This window comes from Anolis carolinensis, unplaced genomic scaffold (assembly GCF_035594765.1).
Source record: "Anolis carolinensis isolate JA03-04 unplaced genomic scaffold, rAnoCar3.1.pri scaffold_7, whole genome shotgun sequence".
In the NCBI taxonomy this organism is placed as follows: Eukaryota; Metazoa; Chordata; class Lepidosauria; order Squamata; family Dactyloidae; genus Anolis; species Anolis carolinensis.
The window spans coordinates 13,079,807-13,107,654 of NW_026943818.1; the positions used below are offsets into that span (position 1 = coordinate 13,079,807).

General features: G+C 38.5%; 1 protein-coding gene and 1 long non-coding RNA gene across 2 annotated transcripts in view; one reads left to right on the forward strand and one right to left on the reverse strand.

Annotated features, from left to right (window-relative positions):
• The window catches only part of LOC134293099 (uncharacterized), a 124,440-nt gene that overhangs the window by 38,678 nt on the left and 57,914 nt on the right, over positions 1 to 27,848 (reverse strand). The window lies entirely within an intron of this gene.
• On the forward strand, positions 629 to 27,834 carry lhx3 (LIM homeobox 3). Its single transcript, XM_062959820.1, has 6 exons — positions 629 to 701; positions 15,814 to 15,985; positions 20,668 to 20,870; positions 23,291 to 23,442; positions 24,196 to 24,367; positions 24,458 to 27,834. The coding sequence occupies exons 1-6, from the start codon at positions 629 to 631 to the stop codon at positions 24,874 to 24,876; spliced, it is 1,191 nt and encodes a 396-aa protein (XP_062815890.1). The 3' UTR covers positions 24,877 to 27,834.

Genomic DNA, 27,848 nt, shown 5'->3' on the forward strand with positions numbered 1-27,848 from the left:
AGGCTTTAAACAACGGCTTTAAACTACAGGAAAGGAGATTCCAACTGAACATGAGAAGAGGTGTTCAGCAGTGGAACTCTCTGCTGCGGAGTGTGGTGGAGGCTCGGTGGCAATGTAGGGTCCTCCAGGGGTTTTGGACTCCAACTCCCATCATTCCTCACAGCCTCAGGCCCTTTCCTTTTCCCCCCGCAGCCGCTTAAGCGGCTGCGGGGGGAAAAGGAAAGGGCCTGAGGCTGTGAGGAATGATGGGAGTTGGAGTCCAAAACCCCTGGAGGACCCAAGTTTGACCATGCTTTTCTCCCTTGGATGGAGGAGAATTCAGCACCAAGGACAGCTCCTCAAACTGGCAAGTATAAAAACCCTCCCTTCAGCACCATGGACAGCTCCTCAATTGGAAATACAATGGCTTTCTATTGGGAGCTGTTCTTGGTGCTGAAAGGGGGCGTGGAAAGGGGCGGAGCCAGAGCGGGAGGGGGCGGGGCCTCCTCGCCAGCTCCAGAGCCACAGGGAGAGGCGAGCCGAGTTGTACGCATCGGCTTGTTTCCCTGTGTCGGGTCCGTAGGGAGAAGCCGCAGTTCGGAGCAGAAGCCGGAGAGGCTCCGTCCTTCCTTTCTTTCTTCTCGGAAGAATGCTCCTGGAAAGGGGCCGCGGGGGCGAGAAGGGCCAGCCCGGCCAGCCCTGCGCCTTCGCCCGCAGCCCAGGTAAGCACCGGCCGGAGCCAGGCTTTCCCCGGGACGGACGGACGGACCGACGCCGCCGCTTCCCCGCTTCTGCCCACGCCCACGACGCGCTTGCTTCAGCCGTTGGGCCATCTGGCGGGTTCTTTCTCCCGCCCGGCCCTGGAGTTGGCTCAGGACGGGCAAAATAATAGTCCAGAGAAATAGATAGACATATAGAAGAAGAGTCCAAATAAATATCTAGAGAGAGAGACCGACAAAATAATAGTCCAAATAGATAGAAAATAGATAGAAATAGAATAGTCCAGTTTGAGAGATAGATAGATAGATAGATAGATACACAAAATAATAGTCCAATTAGATAGAAATATAGAATAGTCCAGTTTGAGAGATAGATAGATGATAGATAGATAGATAGATAGATAGATACACAAAATAATAGTCCAATTAGATAGAAATATAGAATAGTCCAGTTTGAGAGATAGATAGATGATAGATAGATAGATAGATAGATAGATAGATACACAAAATAATAGTCCAATTAGATAGAAATATAGAATAGTCCAGTTTGAGAGATAGATAGATGATAGATAGATAGATAGATAGATAGATAGATAGATAGATAGATAGATACACAAAATAATAGTCCAATTAGATAGAAATATAGAATAGTCCAGTTTGAGAGATAGATAGATGATAGATAGATAGATAGATAGATAGATAGATAGATAGATAGATAGATAGATACACAAAATAATAGTCCAATTAGATAGAAATATAGAATAGTCCAGTTTGAGAGATAGATAGATGATAGATAGATAGATAGATAGATAGATAGATAGATAGATAGATACACAAAATAATAGTCCAATTAGATAGAAATATAGAATAGTCCAGTTTGAGAGATAGATAGATGATAGATAGATAGATAGATAGATAGATAGATACACAAAATAATAGTCCAATTAGATAGAAATATAGAATAGTCCAGTTTGAGAGATAGATAGATGATAGATAGATAGATAGATAGATAGATACACAAAATAATAGTCCAATTAGATAGAAATATAGAATAGTCCAGTTTGAGAGATAGATAGATGATAGATAGATAGATAGATAGATACACAAAATAATAGTCCAATTAGATAGAAATATAGAATAGTCCAGTTTGAGAGATAGATAGATGATAGATAGATAGATAGATAGATAGATAGATAGATAGATAGATACACAAAATAATAGTCCAATTAGATAGAAATATAGAATAGTCCAGTTTGAGAGATAGATAGATGATAGATAGATAGATAGATAGATAGATAGATACACAAAATAATAGTCCAGATAAATAGATAGACATATAGAAGAATAGTCCAGATAGATAGATAGAGAGAGAGAAATAGATAGATAGATAGATAGATAGATAGATAGATAGATAGATGGCTAGATAGACAGAAAGACAAAATAATAGTTCAGCTAAATAGATAGAAATATAGAAGAGTCCAAATAAATACATAGATAGATAGATAGATAGATAGATAGATAGATAGATAGATAGATGGCTAGATAGACAGAAAGACAAAATAATAGTCCAGCTAAATAGATAGAAATATAGAAGAAGAGTCCAAATAAATATCTACATAGAGAGAGAGAGAGATAAATAGACATATAGAAGAAGAGTCCAAATAAATATCTAAATAGATAGAGAGATAAATAGATAGACATATAGAAAAAGAGTCCAAATAAATATCTATCTATATATATATAGAGAGAGAGAGACCGACAAAATAATAGTCCAAATAGATAGAAATATAGAAGAATAGTCCAGTTTGAGAGATAGATAGATAGATAGATAGATAGATAGATAGATAGATAGATAGACAAAATAATAGTCCAGCTAAATAGATAGAAATATAGAAGAAGAGTCCAAATAAATATCTAAATAGAGAGAGAGAGAGAGAGAAAATAATAGTCCAAATAGATAGAAATATAGAATAGTCCAGTTTGAGAGATAGATAGATGATAGATAGATAGATAGATAGATAGATAGATAGATAGATAGATAGATAGACAAAATAATAGTCCAGATAGAGAGATAGAAATATAGAAGAATAGTCCAGATGGATAGATAGAGAGAGAGAAATAGATAGACATATAGAAGAAGAGTCCAAATAAATATCTATAAATATATATATAGAGAGAGAGACCGACAAAATAATAGTCCAAATAGATAGAAATATAGAAGAATAGTCCAGTTTGAGAGATAGATAGATGATAGATAGATAGACAAAATAATAGTCCAGATAAATAGATAGAAATATAGAAGAATAGTCCAGATAGATAGATAGAAAGAGAGAGAAATAGATAGACATATAGAAGAAGTCCAAATAAATATCTATCTATATATATATAGAGAGAGAGAGAGCGAGAGAGAGAGACCGACAAAATAATAGTCCAAATAGATAGAAATATAGAAGAATAGTCCAGTTTGAGAGATAGATAGATAGATAGATAGATAGATAGATAGATAGATAGACAAAATAATAGTCCAGATAGAGAGATAGAAATATAGAAGAATAGTCCAGATAGATAGATAGATAGATAGATAGATAGACAAAATAATAGTCCAGATAGAGAGATAGAAATATAGAAGAATAGTCCAGATAGATAGATAGATAGATAGATAGATAGATAGATAGATAGATAGATAGATAGATACACAAAATAATAGTCCAATTAGATAGAAATATAGAATAGTCCAGTTTGAGAGATAGATAGATGATAGATAGATAGATAGATAGATAGATAGATAGATAGATAGATAGATAGATACACAAAATAATAGTCCAATTAGATAGAAATATAGAATAGTCCAGTTTGAGAGATAGATAGATGATAGATAGATAGATAGATAGATAGATAGATAGATAGATAGATACACAAAATAATAGTCCAATTAGATAGAAATATAGAATAGTCCAGTTTGAGAGATAGATAGATGATAGATAGATAGATAGATAGATAGATAGATACACAAAATAATAGTCCAATTAGATAGAAATATAGAATAGTCCAGTTTGAGAGATAGATAGATGATAGATAGATAGATAGATAGATAGATACACAAAATAATAGTCCAATTAGATAGAAATATAGAATAGTCCAGTTTGAGAGATAGATAGATGATAGATAGATAGATAGATAGATACACAAAATAATAGTCCAATTAGATAGAAATATAGAATAGTCCAGTTTGAGAGATAGATAGATGATAGATAGATAGATAGATAGATAGATAGATAGATAGATAGATAGATAGATACACAAAATAATAGTCCAATTAGATAGAAATATAGAATAGTCCAGTTTGAGAGATAGATAGATGATAGATAGATAGATAGATAGATAGATAGATACACAAAATAATAGTCCAGATAAATAGATAGACATATAGAAGAATAGTCCAGATAGATAGATAGAGAGAGAGAAATAGATAGATAGATAGATAGATAGATAGATAGATAGATGGCTAGATAGACAGAAAGACAAAATAATAGTTCAGCTAAATAGATAGAAATATAGAAGAGTCCAAATAAATACATAGATAGATAGATAGATAGATAGATAGATAGATAGATAGATAGATGGCTAGATAGACAGAAAGACAAAATAATAGTCCAGCTAAATAGATAGAAATATAGAAGAAGAGTCCAAATAAATATCTACATAGAGAGAGAGAGAGATAAATAGACATATAGAAGAAGAGTCCAAATAAATATCTAAATAGATAGAGAGATAAATAGATAGACATATAGAAAAAGAGTCCAAATAAATATCTATCTATATATATATAGAGAGAGAGAGACCGACAAAATAATAGTCCAAATAGATAGAAATATAGAAGAATAGTCCAGTTTGAGAGATAGATAGATAGATAGATAGATAGATAGATAGATAGATAGATAGATAGACAAAATAATAGTCCAGCTAAATAGATAGAAATATAGAAGAAGAGTCCAAATAAATATCTAAATAGAGAGAGAGAGAGAGAGAAAATAATAGTCCAAATAGATAGAAATATAGAATAGTCCAGTTTGAGAGATAGATAGATGATAGATAGATAGATAGATAGATAGATAGATAGATAGATAGATAGATAGATAGACAAAATAATAGTCCAGATAGAGAGATAGAAATATAGAAGAATAGTCCAGATGGATAGATAGAGAGAGAGAAATAGATAGACATATAGAAGAAGAGTCCAAATAAATATCTATAAATATATATATAGAGAGAGAGACCGACAAAATAATAGTCCAAATAGATAGAAATATAGAAGAATAGTCCAGTTTGAGAGATAGATAGATGATAGATAGATAGACAAAATAATAGTCCAGATAAATAGATAGAAATATAGAAGAATAGTCCAGATAGATAGATAGAAAGAGAGAGAAATAGATAGACATATAGAAGAAGTCCAAATAAATATCTATCTATATATATATAGAGAGAGAGAGAGCGAGAGAGAGAGACCGACAAAATAATAGTCCAAATAGATAGAAATATAGAAGAATAGTCCAGTTTGAGAGATAGATAGATAGATAGATAGATAGATAGATAGATAGATAGACAAAATAATAGTCCAGATAGAGAGATAGAAATATAGAAGAATAGTCCAGATAGATAGATAGATAGATAGATAGATAGACAAAATAATAGTCCAGATAGAGAGATAGAAATATAGAAGAATAGTCCAGATAGATAGATAGATAGATAGATAGATAGATAGATAGATAGACAAAATAATAGTCCAGATAGAGAGATAGAAATATAGAAGAATAGTCCAGATAGATAGATAGATAGATAGATAGATAGACAAAATAATAGTCCAGATAGAGAGATAGAAATATAGAAGAATAGTCCAGATAGATAGATAGATAGATAGATAGATAGATAGATAGATAGATAGACAAAATAATAGTCCAGATAGAGAGATAGAAATATAGAAGAATAGTCCAGATAGATAGATAGAAAGAGAGAGAAATAGATATATAGAAGAAGAGTCCAAATAAATATCTATCTATATATATATATAGAGAGAGAGAGAGACCGACAAAATAATAGTCCAAATAGACAGAAATATAGAAGAATAGTCCAGTTTGAGAGATAGATAGATAGATAGATAGATAGATAGATAGATAGATAGATAGATAGATAAGTGGATGAATAGATAGATGGATAGACAAAATAACAGTCCAGACAGAGAGATAGAAATATAGGAGAAGAGTCCAAATAAATACCTAAATAGATAGATAGATAGACCAACAAAATAATAGTCCAAATAGATAGATAGAAATATAGACGAATAGTCCAGATACATAGAGAGAGAGAGAGAGAGAGAGAGAGAGAGAGATGGATAGATAAGAAGACAAAATAACAGTCCAGATAAAGAGACAGAAATATAGAAGAATAGTCCAGATACATACAGACAAAACAATAGTCCACACAAATAGATATATAAAATAATAATCCAAATAAATAGATGGAAATATAGAATAATAGTCCATATTGAAAGATAGATAGATAGATAGATAGATAGATAGATAGATAGACAGATAGATGGACAGACAGACAAAATAATAGTCCAGATAGATAGATAGAAATATAGAATAATAGTTGAAATAAATTCATAAATACAGAGAGATAAATAGATGGATGGATAGAGAGATAAAATAATACTCCAAATAAGTAGATAGTTGGATGGATAGAAATACAACATCATAATCCAGATAGATAGATAGATAGATAGATAGATAGATAGATAGATAGATAGATAGATAGATAGATAGATAGATAGAAAAATAATACTCTGAATAGAGAGATAAATAGATGCAAATAAAGGGAAATTGTCAAAATGGATAGATAGATAGATAGATAGATAGATAGATAGATAGATAGATAGATAGATAGATAGATAGATAGATAGATGAAAAGACAAAATAATACTCCAAATAAATAGATAGATGATAGATGGATGGATAGATAGAAAGACAAAATAATAGACAGACAGACAGGCAGACAAAATAATAGTCCAGATAGATAGATAAATGGGTAGAAAGACAAAATAATACTCCAGATAAATAGATGGATGGATGGATAGAAAAACAAAATAATTGTCCAAATAAATGGGTGGGTAGGTAGGATAGACAGATAGACAGACAGACAACTGGATGGATACAAAGACAAAATAATATTTCAGATAGATAGATAGATAGACAGACAGATAGACGAATAGTCCAAATATCTGTCTGTCTATCTATGTATTCTATCTATCTATCTATCTATCTATCTATCTATCTATCTATCTATCTATCTATCTATCTATCTATCTATCTCTTTATCTATTTGTTTGGACTATTATTTTAGATTTCATTTGGACCTTTTTATTTGTTGCAACATAGACATTTGGAGCTTTATTATTATTATTTCCCCCAAATATACATTGTTGTGTTTTTGTTTGTTTGGGGGACATGAGCCAATGCCAACCGCAGCTTTTCCCGTCTACTCCCTTCAAGACCTCCCAACCTCTGAGGGTGCCTGCCATAGATGCGGGGGGAACATCAGGAGAGAATGCTGCTGGAACATGCCAGCAAAACTCACGGCAACCCAGTGATTCCGGCCAGGAAAGCCTTCGGCAAGACTCCTGTGGTAGACTTTGCTACAAGCTCTTGCTTTCAGGCTAGCCTGGGAAATAAACAGGACTGACATGCAATGGGGACTTATAAAGGATAGAAGCCTCTATCTGTCTATCTATCTATCTATCTATCTATCTATCTATCTATCTATCTATCTATCTATCTATCTATCTATCTATCTATCTATCTATCTATCGCTTTGCCAATTTCCTTCCTTCCTCCCCCTTCCAAATATCTATCTTCTCCTTCCTTTTATTCTATTATCTATCTATATTTTATTTACTTGCTTCCTTTTTCCTATCTATCTTTCTCTTCCTATCTATCCTTCTTTTCCTCCCTCCCTCCCTCCCTTCCTTCCTTATCTATTTATCTTTCCTTCTTTCTTATCTATCTTTTCCTTCCTTCCTTCCTTCCTTCCTTCCTTCCTTCCTTCCTTCCTTCCTTCCTTTCTTCCTTCCTATATCTTTTCTCTATCTATCTATCCTTCTTTTCCTTCCTTCTTTCTTATATTTTCCTTCCTTCCTCCCTTCCTTATTTCTTTCTTCCTTTCCTATCTATTTTTTCTCTCTCTATCTATCCTTCTTTTCCTTCCTTCTGTTCCTTCCTTCCTTCTTTCTTCTTTCCTTTCCTATCTATCTTTCTCTCTCTCTCTCTATCCTTCTTTTCCTTCCTTCTTTCTTACTTTCCTTCCTTCCTTCCTTCCCTCCCTCCCTCCCTCCCTCTTTCCTATCTTTTTTCCCTATCTATCTATCTATCTATCTATCTATCTATCTATCTATCTATCTATCTATCTATCCTTCTTTCCTATCTATCATCTATCTATCCTTCTTTTCCTTCCTTCCTTCTTTCCTATTTATCTTTCCTTCTTTCTTATCTATCTTTTCCTTCCTTCCTTCCTTCCTTCCTTCCTTCCTTCCTTCCTATCTACCTTTCTCTCTCTCTCTATCCTTCTTTCCTTCTTTCTTATCTATCATTTACCTATCCTTCTTTTCCTTCCTTCCTTCCTTCCTTCCTTCCTTGCTTGCTAGCTCGCTCTATCTATCTAATTATCTATCTATCATCTATCTATCTATCTATCTATCTATCTATCTATCTATCTATCTATCTATCTATCTATCTATCTATCTATCTTTTCTATCCTTCTCCCTCCCTCCCCCTTCCAAATATCTATCTAGCTATCTATCATCTTTTTCTTCCTTCCATCCTTCTTTCTTATCTATGTATCATCTGTCTATCTACCTTTTACTTCCCTCCTTCCTTCTTTCCTTCTTTCCTTCCTATCTATCTTCCTTTATTTCTTATCTATTTCTTGAGTCCCTTCAGGCGGGTTATAAATAATAATAATAATAATAATAATAATAATAAGAAGAAGAAGAATTATGACAGCAATGCTGAAGGGAATCAAGCAGAATTGTTATCCTCACCATCATTAATATTATTAATATTATTAATATTATTAAATAATAACAATAATATTAATATTGAAAATAATAACCATAACAACAACAACAATAAGAAGAAGAATGATAATAATAATTAGAATAAAAACAATTATGACAGCAATGCTGAAGGGAATCAAGTGGAATTGTTATCCTCACCATCATTAATATTATTATTAATATTAACACTATTGTTACGATCACTATTAACATTATTAAATTATGACAGTGATATTAATATAGAAAATAATAATAATAGTAATAATAATAATAATAGTTAGCCCGACTTTGGTTGATTTCCATTTAAAACAGAGCATCCAGGAGGATGGATCCAGCCTCTGCTTAGAAGCTTCTTTGGAGCCTTTGAAGCAGAGGCTGGCCGGCCATCTGTCGGGAGTGCTTTGAATGTGATTTTCCTGCTTCTTGGCAGAATGGGGTTACCTAGGATTCTATGATGATGATGATGATTATTATTATTATTTTCGGGTCCTTGCCTCCAAGGCTGATGGCCCTATCGATCATGGGCTGGGCTGGGGACTCCTACTTGACCTTTGGAAGAAACCCATTAGTAAATTAAATTTGCATATATTTGCATATCTCTCCAAAGTTCCCTTCTTGGGAGGGGGACCGAGGAGCCAAAGAAGCCCTTTTCCTCCTTTTATTCCATCCGAAATAATACTAATAATACTACTATGACTACTACTACTACTACTACTACTACTAATAATAATAATAATAATAATTGCTGTCAATTTATTTAAATACTCAATGTATTATCATAATATTCCACATCCTGTTGGTTCTTTTCTATTGGAGCAAAACCATCACATCGGGTTTGGGAGCCAATGGATCTCTTTTATTAGAGATTAAGAACCATAAAAATAATAATAATAATAATTATTATTATTACTATTATTAGCATTATTATTATTTACTGGAGATTAAGAACAATACACATAATTATTTATTATTATTATTATTATTAGCAATATTATTATTATTTATTGGAGATTAAGAACCATAAAAATAATTATTCATTATTATTATTACTATTATTAGCATTATTATTATTATTTACTGGAGATTAAGAACCATAAAATAATAATAATAATAATTACTATTATTAGCTTTTTTATTATTTACTGAAGATTAAGAACCAATTTAACATTATTGCTATTATGAGCGTTATTATTATTATTTACTGGAGGTTAAAAACCATAAAATAATTATTATTTATCATTATTGCTATTATAAGCGTTATTATTATTATTTACTGGAGATTAAGAACCATAAAAATAATTATTTATTATTATTGCTATTATGAGCGTTATTATTATTATTTACTGGAGGTTAAGAACCATAAAATAATAATAATAATAATTACTATTATTAGCTTTTTCATTATTTACTGAAGATTAAGAACCAATTTATCATTATTGCTATTATGAGCATTATTATTATTATTTACTGGAGGTTAAAAACCATAAAATAATTATTATTTATCATTATTGCTATTATGAGCGTTATTATTATTATTTACTGGAGGTTAAAAACCATAAAATAATTATTATTTATCATTATTGCTATTATGAGCGTTATTATTATTATTTACTGGAGATTAAGAACCATAACAATATTTATTAATAATAAGTATTTATTATTATTATTATTATTATTATTGCCTGTCATTTATTAATATTATTATTTCCCATCGGGATTCTTCTTTTTCTTCTCCTCCTTCTCTTTCTTCTTCCTTCCCTTTTTCTTTCCTTTCTTTTTCCCCCTTTCACTTCTAATATTCCTTTCTTTCTTCCTTCCTTTCCTTTTATTTTTCTCCCTTTTCTTTCCCTTCTCATTTTTTCCCTCCTTCCTTCCCGTTTTTCCTTCCTTCCTTCCTTTTTTCTTTCTTTCCTTCCTTCCTTCCCATTTTTCCTATCTATTCAAACAACAACAACAACCTTATTATATTAGGAATGATTATTCTTCCCTCTCGATTCATCCCATTGGCTCTGCTGATATTATAATAGTATTATCTAAGAATAATAATAATAATAATAATAATAATAACAATAAATTTAATGAAAATAATACTATAATAATTATTAATTTTCTTATTATAATAATATAATACCTAATAATAATAATAATTGATAATCTAATTGATAATAATAATAATCTAATAAGATATTATGATTCCATGCCATCCTTACAACCATAATTGATGCTGATAATAAAAAAAGTATTTCCACTAATAATAATAACGACCCATAGATTTTCTTATTATAATAATATAATACCTAATAATAATAATTGATAATCTAATTGATAATAATAATGATGATGATGATGACAATCTAATTGATATTATGATTCCATGCCATCCTTACAATCATAATTGATGCTGATAATCAAAAAAAGATTTCCACTAATAATAATAACGACCCATAGATTCACTCCATCCTTATAACCCTAATTATTATTAATTTTCTTATAATAATATAAAACAATATCTCATCATTATTTGATAATTAATTGATAATCTAATTGATAATAATAATAATAATCTAATTGATATTATGCTTTCATGCCATCCTCACAGTCATAATGATACAACCGTAATTGATACTGATAATCAAAAAACGATTTCCACTAATAATAATAATAACAACGACGTATGGATTCACTCCATCCTTATAACCCTTATTATTATTATTATTATTTTATGACACGGCAAACAAGATAAATATTATTATTATTACTATTATTAGCATTATTATTATTTACTGGAGATTAAGAACAATACACATAATTATTTATTATTATTATTATTATTATTAGCAGTATTATTATTATTTATTGGAGATTAAGAACCATAAAAATAATTATTCATTATTATTATTACTAATTAATTATTATTTATCATTATTATTATTATTTTATGACACAGCAAACAAGATAAATATTATTATTATTATTACTATTATTGTTATTATTGCTACTACTGGTATCGTTGTTATGATATCAGGAAATTATCATCACGATTTCGTTACTCTTCCTATTTCCATCTGAAATATCTCTCCTCTCTTTACTCCGTTTTCCTTTCGGGCAGAAACGAAGCGAATCCGATTCGGATCCGGAGTTCTTTCCCGATTTTTAACCCGCTTTCGTTCCCTTTCCCACTCCCTCCTTTAGGGCTGATCTACATTGAGATCTTGACTCTAGAATCTCCTTCCAAAGGGACCAAGATTCCTTTCCTTTTCTTTCCTTCTTTATTTTTTTCCCTTCTTTTCTTCCGCGCTCCTCTCTTTCTCTCTTTCCTTCCATTTTCCTTTTCTTTCTTCCTTTTCCTTTTCCCATCAGCCCCCTTTTCTCACTCCTTCTTCCCATATCTCTCTTAGTTCCTTCCTTTCCCCTTCTTTTTACTTTTCCTTCAATAATAATAATAATAACAACAACAATAATAACAACAATAATAATACTTAATTTGTAGACTGTCCTGTCTCATTCCCTCTCTTCTTCCTTCCTTTTCTCTTCTTTTCTATTGCCTTTCCTTTTTCCTTCCTGCCTTTCCTTCTCCCTTTCCTTTCTTTCTTTCGTTTTCTCTTCCTTCCCTTTTCCTTCCCTCTCTTTTTTCCCCTTCCCTTCTAATATTTCCCTCCTTCCTTCATATGTTCCCTTCTTTTCCTTCCTTCCATTTGTCTTTCCTTCCTTCCTTTTCCTTTTTTCTTTCCTTATTTTTCCTTCCATCCTTCCCATTTTTCCATCCTTTTCTTTCTTTCCTCCCTTCCTTCCTTCCACCCATCTCTTTTCTTTCCTTCCTTCCTTCCCTTTTATTTCTTTCCCTTTTCTTTCCCTTCTCATTTTCCCCTCCTTCCTTCCTTCCTTCCTTCCTTCCTTCTTTCCTTCCCTCCTTTTTTCTTTCCTTTCTTCCTTCCATCCATCCATCTCTTTTCTTTCCTTCTTTCAATTTCTTTTATTCTCCTCCCTTTCCCTTCCCTTCTCATTTTCCCTTCCTTCCTTCATTCATTTTTTCTTTCCTTCCTTCTTTCCTTCCTCCCTTCCTTCCTTCCACCCCTTTTACTTTTTCATCTTTCCTTCTTTCCTTCTAATCCCCATTTTTCTTTCCTTCTTTCCTTCCATTCCTTTTACTCTCCTCCCTTTCCCTTCCATTCTCAGTTTTCCCTCCTTCCTTCCTTCCTTCCCTCCTTCCTTCCTTCCTTCCTTCCTTCCTTCCTTCCTTCCTTCCTTCCTTCCTTCCTTCTTTCGTTCCATTCCTTTTACTTTTTCCATCTTTCCTTCTAATTTTTCCCTCCTTCCTGCCCATTTTTCTTTCCTTCCTTTTTTATTTCCTTCTTTCCATTCCTTTTACTTTTTCTATCTTTTCTTCTCATCTTTCCCTCCTTCCTTCCCGTTTTTTCCTTCCATCCATCTTCCTTTCCTTCCTTCGATTCCTTTTACTTTTCTCTCTTTCCCTTCCCATTTTCCTTTCTTCCCATTTTTCCTTCTTTCCTTCCCTTCCTTTTACTTTTCCATCTTTCCCTTCCCTTCTCCTTCTTCCCTTCTTTCATTTTGTTTTACTTTCCTCCCTTTCCCTTCCCTTCTAATTTTCCTTTCCTTCCTTCCATCTTCCTTCCTTCTATTCCTTTTACTTTTCTCCCTTTCCTTCCCTATTTTTTCATTTCTTTCTTTCTTCCTTTCTTTCTTTTACTTTCCTCCCTTTCCCTTCCCTTCCTTTTCTCTCTTTTCCTTTCCTCCTGTTTCCTTCCCCCTTTCCTTCCCTTCAAAGAAGAGAAGGAGAAGGAAAAAAGGGGGGAAAGGAAAAGGCGAGGAAGGAAGAAGGGAAGGAAAAAGGGGAGAAAAAAGAGGAGAAGAGAAGCTACTCCAAGCCCTTCCTCCGGGGAAACTAACGAGACACAGTAACGCCGTTCCTCATCCGTTACTCCCCAAACTACTTCGCCTCCTTCCTCCTCACCCACCAACCTTGACCCGAAACCAATTCTTCACAAAAGGACTCCGATTCAATGAACCACGAAAATAAAACCGGGTTGAAAACGGGTTAAATGCAAACGTCGGGATTCACCGCCCTTGGATCTCTTTTATTCCTTTCTAACCTTCCTTTCCTTTGTTTCCTTCCTTTGTTTTGTATTTTTTTATTGATTTGCTGTAAGTTTTCCCGAGCCGGTGTGGCCATGTTCAGGAAGCATTCTCTCCTGACGTTTCGCCCACCTCTATGGCAGGCACCCTCAGAGGTTGTGAGGTCTGTCGGAAACTAGGCAAGTGGAGTCTTTCTGTCTGTCTGTCTATCTATCTATCTATCTATCTGCTCTGGCCATGTTCCAGAAGCACTCTCTCCTGACGTTTCGCCCACCTCTATGGCAGGCACCCTCAGAGGTTGTGAGGTCTGTCGGAAACTAAGCAAGTGGAGTCTTTCTGTCTGTCTGTCTATCTATCTATCTATCTATCTATCTATCTATCTATCTATCTATCTATCTATCTATCTATCTATCTATCTATCTATCTATCTGCTCTGGCCATGTTCCAGAAGCACTCTCTCCTGACGTTTCGCCCACCTCTATGGCAGGCACCCTCAGAGGTTGTGAGGTCTGTCGGAAACTAAGCAAGTGGAGTCTTTCTGTCTGTCTGTCTGTCTGTCTGTCTGTCTGTCTATCTATCTATCTATCTATCTATCTATCTGCTCTGGCCATGTTCCAGAAGCACTCTCTCCTGACGTTTCGCCCACCTCTATGGCAGGCACCCTCAGAGGTTGTGAGGTCTGTCGGAAACTAAGCAAGTGGAGTCTTTCTGTCTGTCTGTCTGTCTGTCTGTCTGTCTGTCTATCTATCTATCTATCTATCTATCTATCTATCTGCTCTGGCCATGTTCCAGAAGCACTCTCTCCTGACGTTTCGCCCACCTCTATGGCATTGGCAGGCACCCTCAGAAGTTGTGAGGTCTATTGGAAACTAAGCAAGTGGGGTTTATATATCTGTGGAATATATATCCAGGGTGGGAGAAAGAAATAACTCTTGTCTGCCTGAATGTTGTCATTGTCCACCTTGATTAGCACTGAATGGCCTTGCAGCTTCAAAGCCTGGCTGCTTCCTACCTGGGGGAAATCCTTTGTTGGGAGGTGTTAGCTGGCCCTGACTGTTTCCTGCCTGCCTGGAATTCCCCTGTCTTCAGAGTATTGTTCTTTATTCTGGGGGAATCCTTTGAAAACAGGGGAATTCCAGACCGGAAACAATCAGGGCCAGCTAACACCTCCCAACAAAGGATCCCCTCAGGCAGGAAGCAGCCAGACTTTGAAGCTGCAAGGCCATTCAATGCTTATCAAAAGGTGATTAATGGCAATACTCACACTTCCAACAAACAAGAGTTTTTTTCTCTCTCCCACCCTGGATATATGTTCTGTTGGGAGGGATCGGATGACGTTTCGCCTGCCATAGATGTGGGCGAAACGTCAGGACAGAATGCTTCTGGAACATGGCCAGAGCAGATAGATAGATAGATAGATAGATAGATAGATAGATAGATAGATAGATAGATAGATAGATATATAGATAGACAGACTCCACTTTCATAGTTTCCAACAGACCTCACAGCCTCTGAGGGTGCCTGCCATAGAGGTGGGTGAAACATCAGGAGAAAGTGCTTCTGGAACATCACCAGACAGCCTGGAAAACTCACAGCAACCCAGTGATTCCGGCCATGAATTCCTGCTACAACACATTAATAATAATCATCACCGATGATAATAATCATGGATAATCTAATTCATAGTAATAATAATAATAATTGAAAATAATTATAAGTGATAAGAATATTATAATAGTATTATCTGATAATAATTAATGGATAGTAATAATAATATAATAGTGGCCAGACATCTATAATAATAATAATAATTGATAATGATGATGATGATAAATATGATGCTAACATTAGAGGAATGAGTGGACAGCAAGTGTCGTGACTGGGTGCTGCTCTTTCTCTCTTTGTGGGCAGAGATCCCTCTGTGCGCGGGGTGCAGCCAGCCCATCGTGGACCGCTTCATCCTGAAGGTGCTGGAGCGCCACTGGCACAGCAAGTGCCTCAAGTGCCACGACTGCCAGGCCCCGCTGGCCGAGAAGTGCTTCAGCCGCGGGGAGAGCGTCTACTGCAAGGACGACTTCTTCAAGTGAGCACCCACCGGGGGGGGGGGGGGGGGGGGGGCCGGGGGGGGGTCAAGGTGCCGCTCGGACAGGCCCCAAAGATTCCTAGAAACATCCCAGGTTGGTGATCCCAATGAGAGAAGTGGAACTAGCAGACATATCATAAGAATCCTATTCTAATATGTACGAAGACACCATCCGATCCCTCCCGACAGATGGCCATCCAGACATAGATTAGGTACATAGATAGAGATGAGATATCTAGAGTGGGAAAGGGACCCCAAGGCCCATCCAGTCCAACCCCCTTCTAATAAGCAGGAAGTCACCATCCGATCCCTCCCGACAGATGGCCACCCAGTCCAACCACCTCCAAATAGGCAGGAAGTCACCACCCGATCCCTCCCAACAGATGGCCATCCAGACATAGATTAGGTACATAGATAGATATGAGATATCTAGAGTGGGAAGGGACCCCAAGGCCCATCCAGTCCAACCCCCTTCTAATAAGCAGGAAGTCACCATCCGATCCCTCCCGACAGATGGCCACCCAGTCCAACCACCTCCAAATAGGCAGGAAGTCACCATCCGATCCCTCCCAACAGATGGCCATCCAGACATAGATTAGGTACATAGATAGATATGAGATATCTAGAGTGGGAAAGGGACCCCAAGGCCCATCCAGTCCAACCCCCTTCTAATAAGCAGGAAGTCACCATCCGATCCCTCCCAACAGATGGCCATCCAGACATAGATTAGGTACATAGATAGATATGAGATATCTAGAGTGGGAAGGGACCCCAAGGCCCATCCAGTCCAACCCCCTTCTAATAAGCAGGAAGTCACCATCCGATCCCTCCCGACAGATGGCCACCCAGTCCAACCACCTCCAAATAGGCAGGAAGTCACCATCCGATCCCTCCCAACAGATGGCCATCCAGACATAGATTAGGTACATAGATAGATATGAGATATCTAGAGTGGGAAAGGGACCCCAAGGCCCATCCAGTCCAACCCCCTTCTAATAAGCAGGAAGACACCATCCGATCCCTCCCGACAGATGGCCACCCAGTCCAACCACCTCCAAATAGGCAGGAAGTCACCATCCGATCCCTCCCAACAGATGGCCATCCAGACATAGATTAGGTACATAGATAGATATGAGATATCTAGAGTGGGAAGGGACCCCAAGGCCCATCCAGTCCAACCCCCTTCTAATAAGCAGGAAGTCACCATCCGATCCCTCCCAACAGATGGCCATCCAGACATAGATTAGGTACATAGATAGATATGAGATATCTAGAGTGGGAAGGGACCCCAAGGCCCATCCAGTCCAACCCCCTTCTAATAAGCAGGAAGACACCATCCGATCCCTCCCGACAGATGGCCACCCAGTCCAACCACCTCCAAATAGGCAGGAAGTCACCATCCGATCCCTCCCAACAGATGGCCATCCAGACATAGATTAGGTACATAGATAGATATGAGATATCTAAAGTGGGAAAGGGACCCCAAGGCCCATCCAGTCCAACCCCCTTCTAATAAGCAGGAAGTCACCATCCGATCCCTCCCAACAGATGGCCATCCAGACATAGATTAGGTACATAGATAGATATGAGATATCTAGAGTGGGAAAGGGACCCCAAGGCCCATCCAGTCCAACCCCCTTCTAATAAGCAGGAAGACACCATCCGATCCCTCCCGACAGATGGCCACCCAGTCCAACCACCTCCAAATAGGCAGGAAGTCACCATCCGATCCCTCCCAACAGATGGCCACCCAGACATAGATTAGGTACATAGATAGATATGAGATATCTAAAGTGGGAAAGGGACCCCAAGGCCCATCCAGTCCAACCCCCTTCTAATAAGCAGGAAGACACCATCCGATCCCTCCCGACAGATGGCCACCCAGTCCAACCACCTCCAAATAGGCAGGAAGTCACCATCCGATCCCTCCCAACAGATGGCCATCCAGACATAGATTAGGTACATAGATAGATATGAGATATCTAGAGTGGGAAGGGACCCCAAGGCCCATCCAGTCCAACCCCCTTCTAATAAGCAGGAAGTCACCATCTGATCCCTCCTGACAGATGGCCATCCAGCCATAGATAGGTAGATATGAGACATAGGTAGCATATATATCGAGAGTTGGAAGGACTCCAAGGCCCATCCAGTCCAACCCCCATCAAATAAGCAGGAAGTCACCAGCCAATCCCTCCTGACAGATGGCCATCCAGCCATAAATTACATAGATAGATAGATATTAGATATAGCTAGCAATTACTGTATTTACGAACCTAGCACCAAAACATGGCAATGTATTGAAAACATTGACTACAAAAACATTGACTACTAAAAGGCAGATTGTGTTGGATAATCCAGAACGTTTCTTTTTATTCCTAAGAAAACAAAAATGAGGTGGGCTTTTTTGGGAGGGGGAGAGAAGAAGTTTTAAAACGCCTTTTCTGGCTACTTTTAGAGTTTGAAAAAGGGAGAAAGAAAAGAGTTAGGAAAGGGCAGGAGAAAAGAGGACAAAGTTGTTTTTAGGGGGACTTTGCTTGCATTTCTTCCTTGGGCAAATGCATGCCCCAAAGCTTCTAAATATTTATATATTAATGTATTTGTATTTATATACAAAGACATTAAAATATGAATTTTCCCCTCATATGTTTACAGGTCTTTGCAAATCCTATGTAAATATAGATAACTAGAGATTTCCATGTCCCTGTATATCTGTTCCTATATGTATACATTAATTTTATATATGAATTTTATATGAATTTTACCCTCACATGTTTGCAAGTGCAGAGGGAAAATGCGCATGCGCACACACACACACACAGATGTCTAGATAGATATAAACATTGATAAATAGGGCTTGCAAATATTGCAGGAGGAAAATGCACATAGAGAGAGGATTTGCAAAGGTTTCAGGGGGAAATACACATGTGAAATTAGTATATATCATGACTAGTTGTGCCCAGCCATTCGTTGCTGTGGCATTTTCTGGTGGTGTTGGTGAGAAATTGTTGAGGTAGTGGTGGTATTGAATGCCTGTTATATGGTAGTCTTTATGTTTAGTATGCACACTGAAGTGGATTATATGGCAGTGTGGAGTCAAGATAATCCAGTTCAGATAATATAAGATTCTAAATGGGTTATATAGCTGTGTGGAAGGGCCTTGAGTCTACACTGCCATATAATCCAGTTAAAATCTGATAATCTGTGGAAGAGGCCTAAGTGAGGCCTAACTCTGCCTGTCCCCTGGGCTGAGGGGGTTGCTAGGAGACCAAGTGGGCAGAGCTTAGCCTTCAAACTGGCAGCAATTGGATAAAAACTATTAATCTTCTCCCTCTAATTAGGGCTTTATTTTTCTTTTCTTTTTGTTGTATCAACCTAGAGGCGTGGATGATGGGTTGTGTTGTCAAATTTCAAGGTTGGGGGGCCTGTAGTTTTGTTGTTTTGTCCGCTGCCCTGATGCCATCACTCTTTTATATATATAGATAGATAGATCTCTATCTAGCTCTGCATTGTTTATGTAGGCTTTGAATGTTTGCTTGTTACTATGTCGGAAGCCGGCCTGAGTCCCCATGGGGAGATAGGGTGGGATCCAAATGAAGTTTATTATTATTATTATTATTATTATTATTATTATTATTATTATTAGGTTATTGCTGATACCATATTGTTTTCGTTGCCCCTACTTTTCCACTTATAGAGCTAGTTTATTGTTTTTCTTTGAAATATGGTAAATATTCAAAAACATTTCACCTACTGATGCCTCGAATAATGTAATTTTATTGGTATCTAATTTTATCTTTGAAATTGACCCGTAGCTGCTGCAATTCCCACCTTCGGCTTAGACTCGAGTCAATAAGTTTTCCCAGCTTTTTTGTGGTAAAATTAGGTGCATTGGCTTCTATTCGGGTTGGCTTATACTCGAGTATATCTATATATATAAAAGAGTGATGGCATCAGGGCAGCGGACAAAATAACAAAACTACAGGCCCCCCAACCTCGAAATTTGACAACACAACCCATCATCCACAGCTCTAGGTTGATACAACAAAAAGAAAAGAAAAATAAAGTCCTAATTAGAGGGAAAGGAATAATTGTTTTTATCCAATTGCTGCAAGTTAGAGGGCTAAGCTCCGCCCACTTGGTCTCCTAGCAACCCACTCAGCCCAGGGGACAGGCACAGTTAGGCCTCAGGCCTCTTCCACACTGCCTATAAGATACAGATTATCTGATTTGAACTGGATTATATGGCAGTGTAGACTCAAGGCCCTTCCACACAGCTATATTATCCATTTAGAATCTTATATTATCTGCTTTGAACTGGATTATCTTGAGTCCACACTACCAGATAATTCACTTCAGTGTGCATTTTATACAGCTGTGTAGAAGGGGCAGTTCTAGGCAGATAATATAAGATTACAAATATACAGTAGAGTCTCACTAATCCAACATAAACAGTGTCCTCTACCCTCACCACTTTCACAGGACACAAACAACCAAATGCATACTAAACATAAAGACAACCATACAACAGACATTCAATACCACCACGACCTCAACCATTTCTCACCAACACCACCAGACAACAACACAGCAACGCGTGGCCGGGCACAGCTAGTACAGTATATTTCCTTCTTCCCCAAACCTGGGGCCTCTGCTTCATCTTCCACCTGTTTTTTGCGACGCAGGCGTTTTGGCACCAAATGCGCGGCCTGCCAGCAGGGCATCCCTCCCACGCAGGTGGTGCGCCGGGCCCAGGACTTTGTCTACCACCTGCACTGCTTCTCCTGCATCGTCTGCAAGCGCCAGCTGGCCACCGGGGACGAGTTCTACCTGATGGAGGACAGCCGCCTGGTCTGCAAGGCCGACTACGAGACCGCCAAGCAGAGAGGTGCCCCGTTCGTTTATCTCTCTATTCAGAATTCTCATGTCTAGAAAAACCACACAGTTAAAAACCTGGCATGACACTAGATTTCCTTAGACCACTGGTGTGGCTGTGAGAAGGTCCTCAATGGAGCACGTGGAGCTCTCAGGCCACATTGTAGTCCAATGATGGGCAAGCTTTTGCGCTTGGTGTGTCAAAATTCACCAAAAAACCTAGCATGACTTGGGTGGTGTGTCACTTCGAGAAAAAAAAAACATAATTTCACAATATATATACTTTAAATAACAAAAATATATAATCTATATATATATATAAAAGAGTGATGGCATCACGGCGACCCACAAAACAACAAAACGACAGGCCCCCCCAACCTCGAAATTTGACAACACAACCCATCATCCACGCCTCTAGGTTGATACAACAAAAAGAAAAGAAAAATAAAGTCCTAATTAGAGAGAGGAATAATTGCTTTTATCCAATTGCTGCCAGTTAGAAGGCTAAGCTCATCCAACTTGGTCTCCTAGCAACCCAATAAAAAATAATAAAAAACACTAAAAAATTAATACAATAAAATACTATAATAACAGAAAATAACTAAAAATAATACAAGAAAATAATAAAATATAATAAATAAAAATATAACTTACAATAAAATTAATTAAAAAATGCAAATAACGTCAAATAAAAATTCCACAACAATTTTTAACCAATACCATCACCACTTTGCCACAGCAACGCGTGGCCGGGCACAGCTAGTTGTAATATATAACTGTATTTAATAAATCAAAAACTATTTACTACCATTATTTCCATCTATGGTACCTCTTGCAATTTCCACACTGATTTCTCTCTATTGTAGTTTCAATGTAGTCGTGAATAATGAATACAGTAGAGTCTCACTTATCCAAGCTAAACAGGCCGGCAGAAGCTTGGATAAGTGAATATCTTGGATAATAAGGAGGGATTAAGGAAAAGCCTATTAAACATCAAATTAGGTTATGATTTTACAAATTAAGCACCCAAACTTCATGTTATACAACAAATTTGACAGAAAAAGTAGTTCAATACGCAGTAATGTTATGTTGTAATTACTGTATTTACGAATTTAGCACCAAAATATCACGATATATTGAAAACATTGACTACAAAAATGGCTTGGATAATCCAGAATGTTGGATAAGTGAGTGTTGGATAAGTGAGACTCTACTGTACTACAATAATAGAATAATAATAGAATGAGATTATATATATATATATATATATATATATATATATATATATATATATATATATAAAAATGTAAAGTGCAAAATTCCCATGGAGTAAACAACAAAACCACTGGACCAAATCACACCAAATTTGGCCACAAAAGACATAGTCATCCAATCAATCTGCATGCAGAAGGGTGTCAGCAAAAATGGCTAAGCGTGTCAGTGCTGACATGCGTGTCATAGGTTGGCCATCACTGTTGTAGTCACTGGTCTGTGGTTTGTTCTTCTCCACACTCCCCACTTTTTCTAAGCTTGGCTCTGCATCTCGTGGTGCTGGAGCACAGTCTGTTCGGCGCCTTCCATGTCGCCTAGCCTTCTGTGATCTCTCATCCGGTCTCAGCCACTGATTGAGGTTCCAGGTTTTAGCCTGCCACTTTTGGACTCTCGCTTGCTGAGGTGTTCCTCTGTAGATCTTAGGAAGCTGTTTCTTGATTTAAGGCTTTGGCGTGCTGGTTGATATCCAAACAGAGGATGGGCCAGAGATGTCAATGCCTTAGTCCAGAGGTCTCCAAACTAAGGCCCATGGCCCTCCAAGGACATTGACCTGGCCCCGGCCCTAAACTTTAGACTTAGGGTTGACCTAAGTCTACCTGGTCTTTGGAGGTCTCTTTGCTTACCTATGGTCTTATGAAACCATTTAAATGGTCTTTGAGGGTCCCTTTCCTTATCTATGGTCTTCTGATAGCCTGATGAGATCATCTAGATGGTCTTTGGAGGTCTCTTTGCTTACCTATGGTCTTATGAGATCGTGTAGATGTTTTTTGGACATCTCTTTGCTTACCTATGGTCTTATGAGATTGTCTAGATGGTCTTTGAAGGTCTCTTTGCTTAGCTACGGCCTTATGAGACCATCTAGGTGGCTTTTGGAGGTCACTTTCCTTACCTATGGTCCTATGAGACCATCTAGATGGCTTTTGAGGGTCCCTTTCCTTACCTATGGTTTTATGAGATCATCTAGATGGTCTTTGAAGGTCTCTTTGCTTAGCTACGGCCTTATGAAACCATCTAGATGGTCTTTGGAGGTCTCTTTGCTTACCTATGGTCTTATGAGCAATATGGTCTTATAAGCAATAACCAAAAGGCTGCCCTGAAGAATGCAGAGATGCCTAGGGCTTCTGTACTTTGATACTGCATCTCTCTCCGGACTGTTTTCAGAGGCGGAATCCACGGCGAAGCGGCCCCGGACCACCATCACGGCCAAGCAGCTGGAAACCTTGAAAAGCGCCTACAACAACTCCCCCAAACCGGCTCGGCACGTCCGGGAGCAGCTCTCCTCCGAAACCGGTCTCGACATGAGGGTCGTCCAGGTGAGTTTGTACAGACTGTGGTTTGTTTGCATCCTGGCTTGTTGTTGCATCTCTGCAGACAGACCGTGAATTGTGAGCCCACTGTTCGGGAACCATGGTTTGTTATCACTTGAAAGCCTCGGTCATGTTCAAATCATGGCAACATAATCTACGGCAGCCACCATAATGTATGGCATAAACCATGATAGCTAACACAAACCATGATGGTTAGCACAATCTATGATAGCCGACATAATCTATGATAGCCACCATAATGTATGATGTTTGGGATAACCCATGATGGCTAACAGAATCCGTGATGGCCAACATAATCTATGATAGCCACCATAATTTATGATATCTAGGATAACCCATGATAGCTAACACAAACCATGATGGTTAGCACAATCTATGATAGCCACCATAATGTATGATGTCTGGGATAACCCATGATGGCTAACAGAATCCGTGATGGCCAACATAATCTATGATAGCCACCATAATTTATGATATCTAGGATAACCCATGATAGCTAACACAAACCATGATGGTTAGCACAATCTATGATAGCCATCATAATCTATGATAGCCACCATAATGTATGATGTCTGGGATAACCCATGATGGCTAACGGAAACTGTGATGGCCAACATAATCTATGATAGCCACCATAATTTAAGATGTCTGGCATAAACCATGATGACTAACGGAAACCATGATGTCCTACACAAACTGCCTGAAACATTTCCAACTGAAATGCATTCTTGTCCCCAGGTTTGGTTCCAGAACAGACGGGCCAAAGAAAAACGGCTGAAAAAGGATGCCGGGCGGCAACGGTGGGGACAGTATTTCCGCAACATGAAGCGATCGAGAGGAAACTCCAAATCTGACAAGGACAGCATCCAGGAAGAAGGTCCGGAGAGCGACGCAGAGGTTTCCTTCACAGGTACAACATGACTCCCGGGTGTTACGAATTCAGACATGCCGGCCAGCTCACGGGGTCTCCTAACCGTTGCTCCTCTCCATCTCTTTCCAGATGAACCCTCGATTTCGGAGATGAGCCACTCCAACGGCCTTTATGGCAACCTCGGGGAGAACTCTCCCGCCTTGGGGAGACAAGCCGGGACCAACAGCAGCTTCTCCTTGGAGCACCCGGGCATCCCGGCCCAGGACCAGTACCACGACCTCCGGTCCAACAGCCCCTACGGCATGCCCCAGTCCCCGGCCTCCTTGCAGGCCTTGCCCGGCCACCAGCCACTCATGTCCAGCTTGGTCTACCCGGACGGCGGGCTGGGCATCGTGGGCCAAGGCGGGCAGGCCATGCCTCAGCCGATGAGGGTGCTGGGTGGGAACGGACCCAGTTCGGACCTCTCCACGGGGAGCAGCGGAGGGTACCCCGACTTCCCAGCGAGTCCCGCCTCTTGGTTGGACGAGGTGGACCATGCCCAGTTTTGATACCGGACTGAACTTCTCACGAAGCCGACCCATCCAGTTTGATGCTGGACCTGTTTGCTCATGGAAGGTCCATGGAGCTGATTCTGCCCAGTTTTGATACGGGATTGAAGTTCTCAAGAAGTTGATGACTACCCATATTTGGTACTGGACTGAAGATCTCATGAACTTGACAACTCTACTCAGTTTTGATCCTGAAGTTCTCGTTAAAGTTGGTCCCATCCAGTCTGCTGGAGACTCAAGAGCTCATGGAAAGGCCATAGAGTTGACCCTGACCAGTCTGATGCTGGACATATGAGCTCATGGAAGGTCCATGGAGCTGATTCTGCCCAGTTTTGATACAGGATTGAAGTTCTCAAGAAGTTGATAACTACCCATATTTGGTACTGGACTGAAGATCTCATGAACTTGACGACTCTACTCAGTTTTGATCCTGAAGGTCTCGTTAAAGTTGGTCCCATCCGGTCTGCTGGAGACTCAAGAGCCATAGAGTTGACCCTGACCAGTTTGATGCTGGACATATGAGCTCATGGAAGGTCCATGGAGTTGATTCTGCCCAGTTTTGAGACCGGATTGAAGTTCTCATGAAGTTGGCGACTACCCACATTTGATACTGGACTGAAGTTCTCATTAAAGTTGTTTTCTGGAGACTCAAAAGCTCATGGAAAGGCCATGGAGTTGACCCGGATCAGAGCTCATGAAGTTGACAACTCTATCTAGTTTTGATATCAGACCAAGATCTCATGAAGATGCCTATCTCCAGTGTGCTGGAGACTTATCGGCTCATGGAAGGCCAATAAAGTTGACTCTGTCCACTTTTGGTATCAGCCTGAAGCTCTCATGACATTGACCACATCTTATGAGCTCATGGAAAGCCCATGAAATTGCTTCTGTCCAGTTTTGATACCAGACTGAAGATCTCATGAAGCTGACAACTCTATCTAGTTTTGATCCTGGTTTGAAGGCTCTCGTGAAAGTTGATGCCATCCAGTTTGATGGAGCTCATGGAAGGATGACGACATTGACCCTGGACAGTTTGATACCAGATTGAGGTTATCATGAAGCTGACTCCATCCAGTTCAGACTTATGAATTCATGGATGGTTCATGGAGTTGACTCTGCCCAATTTTGATGCCAGACTGAAGATCTCATGAAGTTGACAACTCTATCCAGCTTTGATCCTAGACTGAAGATCTCATGTAGTTGACGACTCTATCCAGTTTTGATCCTGGACTTAAGATCTCATGTAGTTGACGACTCTATCTAGTTTTGATCCTGGACTGAAGATCTCATGAAGTTGATGACTCTATCCAGTTTTGATCCTGGACCAAAGATCTCATGAAGTTGACAACTCTATCCAGTTTTGATCCTGGACCAAAGATCTCATGAAGTTGAAAACTCTATCCAGTTTTGATCCTGGACCAAAGTTCTCATGAAGTTGAAAACTCTATTCAGTTTTGAACTTGAAGTTCTCATAAAAGTCAATCCCATCCAGTTTGATCCCATCCAGTTTGATGGAGGACTCAAGAGCTCACGGAAGGGCCATGGAATTGATTCTGTCCAGTTTTGAAACTGGGTTGAAAATTTCACGAGGTTGATGTCGCCACCCAGTTGTGATACCAGACTGAAGATCTCATGGGGTTGATTCCATCCAGGATTTATGAAGTTGACCCTTTCCGGTTTTGATACCAATCCATGGACCTCATGAAGTTGACCCTATGCAGTTTGTTGTAGGCCCATGGAGTTGACTCTGCTCAGTTTTGATCTTGTGAAGTTGATCCACCATCCATTTGCTGGATATGGAATATGGAAGACCACCAAGCTGGGTCTACTCAGTGTTGATACCAATCATGACGTTGGCCACTTCCAACTTGGTGGAGGACTCGAGAAGCCATCAAAGGCAATGGACACAAAGCAACATGGCTTCTACCCCATGATCAAGGACAAGTTCATGAAGAAGAAGAGGATATGAGATCTTCCCAACTTGATGGACATCCATTGTTGGAACTCCAAACAGATTTGTGCTTTTCTGGGTTTGTGTACGTGGGCAAGGGATGGGGTGGGTTTCCTGACCAAGAGATCCAAGAATTAAGAGATCCACGTAAACCTTCATCCTCGAAAGGTCCATGGACTCAACAAGTGACACACACGGACAAAACCATTTATATATATTGAGGGATCCCCTTCTTTTTTGGCCTCCTGAAATAGTTTTGAGTTTTTCTGGACAAGCTTTATCAGTATGTTTAGATTTCCCAAAGCCCACGGTTCCCAATCTTTCATTTTTCTTTGGAAATAAGACGGGACACGGCTCTCGTCTTCAATGGCCTTTAGAAGACTCTCTTTTGATGATGTAGGAATGGGTTTATTTCTCCCTCCTTTCATCCTCCAGACAGATTCAAAGCTCATTTGCATAAACCCCTCCCCTTTGTTGACCTTGGAATGGTGGGAGGGCCTCCATATTGATTGACAGCACAGCCGTCCAATCAGGGCTGCTTTCAAATGGTACCATACCATTGAAAGTAGTGTATATCTTTGTGGATGATGGGACATATGGCACCCACCCAAGACACCAGGCTCACGTCTGGAGGGAAATACATTGCAATTCCAAATGTTTCTCAAGGTTGCCCCATTTGGCTTCCTGGTTGCCAAATATTCCTTTTTTTTGCCCCATTTTCTATCCCTTTGTCCTCGATTGAAAGCAAAAGGCAAAACCATCTCTGTCTCATAACCTGTAAACACTGAGTATTGACTGTAGGTTATGTTGTTCTGTCTGATGTCTCTCTAATCCGATACCAATAAATTTGTCAGAAAAAAAAGCTTTCTTGGGTCTTCGTTGGCATAAAAAGGGCGAATTTCTATTTAATTTAGCGACTCAAAGTTGGGAACAGATCTGGCTGAGCAAACGTTAGTAACTTCTGGGTTGCTGTGAGTTTTCCAGGCTGTCTGGTGATGTTCCAGAAGCACTTTCTCCTGAC